The sequence below is a fragment of the Dendroctonus ponderosae genome, unplaced genomic scaffold (assembly GCF_020466585.1).
Source record: "Dendroctonus ponderosae isolate FM_Combo_2020 unplaced genomic scaffold, Dpon_F_20191213v2 Dpon_F_20191213_1, whole genome shotgun sequence".
Taxonomy (NCBI): Eukaryota; Metazoa; Arthropoda; class Insecta; order Coleoptera; family Curculionidae; genus Dendroctonus; species Dendroctonus ponderosae.
Window position 1 is genome coordinate 37,697,132 of NW_026017110.1, and position 8,195 is coordinate 37,705,326.

Here is an 8,195-nt window from a genome sequence, read left to right on the forward strand (position 1 = left end):
TGATTTCGGTTCGAACTCGAAATAGTGAATTTCATAAATAAAACTGTAGAGTGTTTATAAAATAAGAAGCAATTTAAGAGATTTTCTAACAGAGAGTAGAGCGGGCTTGTATGGAATTGTTCTCAACAATCTTCAAGGTAGGTTTTTGTGTTTCGAATCGTGTCTTGTAGTAGAAACTATTTTAGTATTACTGATTATATGAACTTGTAGATGCAGAGAAACAAGAAGAAAATCCTCCACGGCAATTTTGTCAACCCATGAAGGCTATGGAAATAAATTAAATCAAGTTCGTCAAGCTTTTTAGGCTGAATAAGCAGCTGGTGCTTCAATTGATAGAAAAGTTGACGCCCTATCTTCAAGCAATATAGAAATAGTAATTGAACAACCAGTTCAACAATAAATAGATTTAATTGATCATTATAGGAATAAATAAATGAATGAATACAGACAAGTGTATAATATTTTATATGAAGCATTAACAGTTTTTAAATTTAAAGAGATACTAAAGAAAACCAGTTTAATATTAAGGAAGGTAAATACATTTAAAAATATAATATACGAAACGTAAAGTCAATAATATAGAAAATCAATATTCAGATACGGTCGAAGACGCTGCTCTGTGAGAAACACTTACGTGGTAAATTATTTCAAACACTAGCACACAGTAACAGGGTTGTTGCTCATAATTTTGATGTTGAATTCAAACAAGAACTAATGGTACCGCAAGATACTTTTCGGCCCAAGAATTCTAGGAATCTTAGAGGGCTCTTGAAAGTTAGAACAAAAGCACTGGCCCCACATGTGTTCCCTTGGAAGTCCGCGGGAGGTGCTTATTCAAACGATTTCAATAAAATTTTACAAGTTTACGCTTATTTATTCACGTCATATTTATATATTATATCTATTTACCTGGTATAACAGCTTCAAGCTTTAGCTGGTATAACATTTTTAATATTTTATTTGAAATGCCCGCCAATTCTTTGACCGTTAGATAAATCTTCGCCTCTTAATCGTAAATTTGAGTAGAATTTCCGTGATAAAGTTGTTGGCAACAACGCTTTCCGCGAACGCTTCCCACATCGTTTCCTATGCATTCGAGAATATGGTTTTCAAACCATAGTAGAAAGGGCGGGGAAGGGAATGATCACATCGGCGATGGGATCGTTCACGTTCTCTCGAGCTCGAGAATTGGGCACCAGGGAGCCTCTATCACCCCTTAAAAGGAATGACGCCAATTTTGAATCACCCTGTATGTACAGCAAACACTAAGTATAAACTAGGGCTTCCGTAGAAAAATACATTTTCAAATCACGTACAAGATGTTTCAGTTTTATGGGTCGTAAGCCTTCACCCGCCGCATTATTTTTCTTATGGTAATAGTTTGATTCGTTCAGATACATTTTTCAAATCCGTATGCAGTTTCTACACTTCAGTATTTTTCAAAACTTTTCAAGTGTCGCATCAAGTCCTTAGTTCAATTTCCCAATAATAGAACAAATTTGTTCAAATATTTTACTTGGATCATCCTGTACAATATACCAATTTACCGTCGCCATTACTAGACTAACGAAGTAAAAGGATTGAGAGAAGTGGAGTTCCGTGAAACCAGTGGCCTGGACGCAGTCATCTCCGGGCTTGAACCCATGCTAAATGTGGTACTACTCTTCAAAAATCGGCACTTGAATGTCCTGTTGAGACAGTCTGTTTATATGTGATATGTTACGTTCGCTAAAAGTGTATTCTGCTAGTTACTTCTTGCTTTAAGCTAGGAATTTAATATGCTGATCTCTAAGGATAATGACGAAAGGTAAGATTATTTACTATTACGCGTACTTTCGCCATAATTTTTCAAATTGGATAACTGGTATTGGCAATTTATACTTTTTATATTGGATTGTCTTAATGGGTGCCAAATTTGCAAGAATTGTTTTACTTTATTATTAGTCTCCTAATATAATGATTTTGTTTGTAAGATAAGCCTAAATAATATTAATAGAATCACTTAGCTTATATTTATCATTTTTGATTAAAGAGCTAATTAAATATCGCCTAATCTGAAAATCTGAATAAAAATATGCAAATTGAGACCATTTTTATCAATCTAATAAGGTGAATAAATACAATTAAAAAATATGCGGGTCTTGTGATATGACCTGAATTTCCGAGTGCGCACTAAGCCATAACCGATCAATTACTGACTAAGGTGGAATATTATTCACATTTCAATTCCAAGTGTATATCCTATTTAACCTGAACCAATTATGTCAAATTTACCGACAGGAAACTATCAAGAGAATCCTACTAACTGCAGAATACTACCATATTTGTCAGGTATTATCAATATCTTGTTCGAAAAGCTGAAACAATCCTGGTGTTTCTTTTGGCGGTTTGGAAACACTTTTTTTTATATATACATAGTATAAATTAACTGGTATTAAAACGGCAGCATAACTAATTGATTTGGAGTGATGAACATTCAGTTTTTGTTAAACATATTTAAGTAATCATCTTAAAGTACACGTTTCCGTTTCAAATTTAATGAAATGATCTTATGGATTTTCCGTTATCTTATTTTTGTTATTTGCGGCCTAAATCTTCTCAATTACGAAAAATTGATAAAAAATACCAAATTTCACCAATTCAATGAAAATGGTAAAACTTAGAAGGCAGGAATATGGTCACAATATTATCTGTAATATGCAAATATAAATTTTCTGTTTGAATAACATTTCATAATAACTTTTATAGGCAAATAATATATTTTTTAAAGACGCCCTGATGCTTATTGATCACCATCTCGAAACGAAACCGCTAAATCAGAGATGTGGGCTCGTGTTTAGATCGTGTACGTGTTATTTTTTTAATTTCGAATATCTCCTGTGATGTTCACGCTACGCCCAAAGACCTTTTATAGTGTTTGGAATGCGGTTCGGCTGGTCTTCCTCATTTAATAAACGAATAACGTATATAAACTACCTTCTTAGCTAATACTCAGCCTAACTGTGTAACTCGATTAATAAAATAAAATCACAGATGGGAGAATGTTTCATTAATTTTCTTCCACATAATAGAAGTTTTATCATACTATTCGTAGTTAACAATATTGTTGACATAATCTTTAACACATTTGTATATGTCGTCTCGTTGAAAAGTCATTTTCAGTTTATAACTCATGATATTTTTTCCGGCAGTTTTGAAGATTCTGGGCTCCTGTTTTGGTGTATTCCTATATGCTTTTCTAGGGAATGTTTTATGAAAAATACTCTCCATTGGAACACAAATGCAGAGTCATTTAGAATTGGAGTTATTCTTCTGGCGTATTAACAGATAACAGGAAATTTAATCATTGCTTATGAGTATTGTCTTCAGTATGACTTCAAAAATCGGTTGTTCAGTTGCGGTTACCTTCACCTTTGCAAAAGGATAAATTTACTGAAAATACACAACACACCGTGGATTTCATGCGTCTATTATGTCGAAGATTTGACCGATTAAGAGTCTTCCCGAATAAGCTAAACTTTATGCATGTTCGACGTGGTTATACATTTTCAATTTTGTACTGCTGTTTGTCAACAAATGTCTGCCTGGATTCATTGGTTGTTATTGATTGCATCTTATTGGTGATAATGTATGAACAAAATCCAAATGTACTATTCGCCTATATTAAGCAAGTTCGTAATATTTTATTTGTAAGTATGTAATGTTTAGCCAGACTGATAGTTTGGTAAGTCAATATTGAACTATTTAAATTATTGCTTAACGATAGCAAAGGTAAAAGTACACATAGAGACCTCAAGAGCGAATTCTTCGAGAAAAAGAACCCAAACTAACCCAAACCTTTTTGTGATATACAAGTAATTTCCAGTGGACTGGTAAATAAAATAATGTCAATTTTGAGCAACCCTGAATTACATTAAAAAAGATGTTAGCTTTAGATTACAAAAGTATTTACAAATATGCTCAATTTTCTCTTAGTCAGTCCCATTTTCGAGCGAACATCGCAATCAATTTGCATGCATCAATTGCAAGGCTCTGTATGTATGTTGGATTCTATATTAAGCCTGTTAAATTTACTTGTACTTTAGGTTTGAACCAGTAAGAGCATCATTTTTAATAAAGAAATTACGAACAGAACAGTTAACGAATAACGGTGTTTCCTTCTTACTATAACTACTCTATTTCAAATTCGACTAATTATAACCGTACCTGGCCTGGTTGTAGTTGTTGTTTTCACTGCATAGCAAGTCATCTGTAAATACTTTTACTAAATACATAGGCACAAATATAAACATTCACTGATTATGTGCTTATTTAGAGAACATCCATTTGTTAATCTCCCTTTTACTGAGTAATAAAGAGTAATTATTATCTCTTTACATTATGATTGAGGAACTATATGCTACAGAGGACATTAAGTACAAGCCTGGAGATGTGAATTATTTTCACAGCTTTAGTGGCAGTCCTCTCAGCAGGTAAACTTGAAAATTTCGTATTGGAACCACTTTATGTGTATGATCATCCTGATTAAGATGTAGTGGCATCTTCAAATTAAATACATTCTATTCAATTTTATTCACCACTGCTGTTTTATGCAGATTTTATTATTATTATAATTTTTATTGCTATTACTGTATTTTCTAAGAAGTGACATCATCACACTCGACGGCGAATCACCATTCAAATGCGTTTTTCTTCTTTGAGTAAGTTAAATATTCCTTTTTAATTCGTGTTAGAGTAGTTGTTTATGTTTCATTTGCATGATTTGCATCCCCAGATCTTAGTAAAAGTAGAAGGTTTCAAAATGGTTTATTTTGAAAAATCTGTATTAAATTATCTATGCGATATTAGTTTACCAACACACCCAATTTACATAATAACAGTAAAACAGGTATTGATCTATTGGACCTTTCCTTGGTTTTGACTATCCACTAGAGTTTTGAACATTTAGACGTCAGCAGGTCTGGTTTTAATGGTAATATTAACGTGTTTATGCTATTGTTTAAAGACCCCATTTGTTATTACATCAAGTCCCACGGTTTGTTTAATATTTATGTATTGTTGAGTGTCTGCTAAGCCACCCAGATTATGTTTGTTAGTTTTTCTAAATACACCACAATTGGTGTATTGTCATTTTGTTTCTATCAGGTTTTGCTACAGTTTTTTTTTCCTTTTAATAAGTCTATCAACTCTTGTCTGAATACATGACCAATTATTGATTTGAGTTTGATTTCTGGTTTGTTGCCTTAGCATTCCTTATGTGTCGATAGCAACTACATTTACGCAATGTAGAGTTAGGTATTTTTTTGATAGAATAGTCCATTATTTTATAAAACCTACATAATTTTGCACTTTCCGAATACAACACGTATTGGTAAAACTTACACAACACTGTTGTGGAAATATTTCGAAATATTAAATTAGTTCCATAATTTATGGAACTATTAAGGCCGCAATTACCTTTCAGAAATTGAAAAAGAAATAAATTTGCAAAAGTATTGTTTAAATATGATAAACTTACCAACACGTAGACTGTATATCGAGAACTAGAGGTTTCAAACGAAGACCTAATATTGCTTTTGGACGAAATTAAACTAGAACACAAAGTTATAGATAAAACGCAAAAATCTAACAGAAATATTAAAATGCCATAATATTTATCAGTTAACTGGAGAACAAATATAGCTTTGAATAGTTCAATAATAAAAGTTAGTAAGACATAAATAAACAATACAATAACAATAAAGTACTTACACACATTACGAACACAGTGTTTATGAAGCAAATAAAATTAAATTTAGGTATATTGTAAAATCCGTTCGACACTGTTAAAAATATAAAATATTATTCGGTAGGCCAGAGCTTTAAACACTGTTTAGGGAGTTATAAATAATGTTTTCAAAGTAATTTAAGTCACCACCAGTGAGTTTTCGTTGGATTGCAGTTCATTTTATATAATTCAACCTGATTAATAAATTGAAGATGTTTTGTGGGGAATTGTGTACGACTCTTTTTAATGAACAATAGATTAGAAAACTGAATGTCGTCTTAGAATGCAAATTCAATAGAAACGAATCACGTTCGATTTTCTATAAACTGTTTCTGCACTGTACACGTTGAACCTAAATTATTGGCAAGTTTATTGACCCATAGTTGAAAGCAAAATCAAGTTTTTACATATGGAGAGTTAATTTAAACCGACTCGCAAGTCTTGTTTTGCAAAACCAGGTTCGGTCGTGGAAAGGCAAATCGTCGAAATCTTCTGACAGTTTTCTGTTACATCTTATTTCGATCAAACTTGACCCACATTCCGATTCTCAGAAAAATCACGTTGTCCGATGAAAGTGTGCAATTTACAGTAAATCTTATGCTCGAGTATTTAGAAATCAAATGCACACATTTTTTTTATTCGCAGGCTAGTTCAGTCTTAATGGTTGATTTTATAAGTGCTTTCAATTGCCCGTATAGTTCATCAATATCTGCAGTCTTTTTCATAGCTTTAGGAGAGTGGTGGAATAATGCTTTTATAACTTGACTACATTACAAAGATGTATTTTTTAAGGGCCGTTCTTAAACGCCTCACGAATACGTTTATTCTTTAATTTACAGGGTGTGCAGAACATTCTGTTTACACCTAAATGGCTTCTTGTAATCGAATACTTTTCTGTGATTATCTCTAAAATATTTTCAATTTTGAGTAAATATATTTAAGGGAATCAATTAAACACATTTGAATATAATAATAATAAATCAAATAACAGGAATATTGAGGATTTTAAAAGTATTTATGTTTGAAAAAGGTTGCGATGTAAAAGGCACTGAAAATATTTTTTGGTATCCTTCTAAATGCCATAAAATATTTGTTAGTTCAAGGAACAATTCAGTTCGATTCCGGCTAATGTAAAATCAGAAAGCGGACATATCCGGCATTAACAGGCATATGGAATTCTTAAAAGTTTCAGAGATATTCGAATTTGAGCAAATTCAATAAGCAAATTTCAGCATTGATTTGTGCTGAAAAAACGCGTCCAAGAATGAAGCACCGTTAAAGCTCTGCTGTGGTATTCTCATCTCCGTTTCATATTATTAACTGTTTATCTTCTAGTATGCTTAATGATACATGGTAACTAGTCTTTTAACGCTGCTGCATAGAAACTTACGGAACTGGGAGCAGAGGAAACTCATTGGGCTCTTTTTCAATTCGCAAGTCGTCAAAAGCTCTATTTGTACAATTGCTCTATTCACATTCAATACTATTGGTAGCTCATAAATACACCGGTGATTAAATTTTTTAAATTCTTTCTTAGCTTTTCAGCTTCTTTTGCTCAAAGGTTTCTAAATTTAAAATTTAAGATTTTTTTTAAACACTCTTTTTAAACAGTTGAATGGTGCAAGGGTAGTTAAAAAGTACTTAAACCCTGCGATATTCATACCGGACGCTAACAATCTTGACTACACTCATAGTCGTGTCTTAACCGTTATTATATGTATGTTAATTAATTTTTTTTTCTAGCTTGCTATTGGTAGTTCATTCTGTGGAATTGTAAATGGGGTATGATTAATATTTATTAATGCTTTCATTAGAGATCACGCTTAGCTCAGTTTGTTGTTCTAGTTTTATTTCACTGAAAATGCTAAAATATTCCGCACAATCTATTTTATATGCCGGTATATAAAGGGTGTTCCAATAAGAACGACGAATTTAATTTTAAATAAAACATACATATATTTGTGGCATAAGTTTGAAACATTTCATATTTCAGACATACAACGTTGAATTTAATCTTTTAAGGCTTCAATCGTTGTTGGTTTGTTCATATAAACTTGTGACTGAAACTGAAAACCGCAAAGAAAAAAGTCCAAAGGCGTTAAATCGCATATCTGAGCGGCCAATGCCGATCTCCAAAACGAGAAATAACACCAGGAAATGACTCGTACAGTAATTCAACAGTTTCTATGGCTGTTTGGCATGTTGCACCGTCCTGTTGAAACCACATGCTGTTGCCATTTTTTTGGCACCAACAAGTTGCTGCAACAGCAAACTGCATTTCCGAAGAAAAATGGTCCGATGATGCCTCCAGCCCACAATACACACCAAACAGAAAAATCACCGTCCAATTTTCGTTGTTCTAAATTCAATCAACATAAGCTCTTCGGTGCCCATGGTCTTCCGGCTTTAGCTCTTGAGCCAATTCAAC

General features: G+C 32.6%; 1 protein-coding gene across 2 annotated transcripts in view; it reads left to right on the plus strand.

Annotated features, from left to right (window-relative positions):
- LOC109533465 (protein kinase C and casein kinase substrate in neurons protein 1) overlaps nucleotides 1-8,195 on the plus strand; it is a 58,163-nt gene that overhangs the window by 8,240 nt on the left and 41,728 nt on the right. Inside the window, exon 1 of one of the 2 annotated variants that reach the window (XM_048661403.1) lies at nucleotides 1,575-1,807. The exons of the other annotated variant lie outside the window; for it this stretch is intronic. Coding sequence (XP_048517360.1) covers nucleotides 1,779-1,807 — 29 coding nt within the window. The 5' untranslated portion in view covers nucleotides 1,575-1,778. Of the gene's footprint in view, nucleotides 1-1,574; nucleotides 1,808-8,195 lie in introns of those variants that run through there. 2 annotated transcript variants of the gene reach the window in all.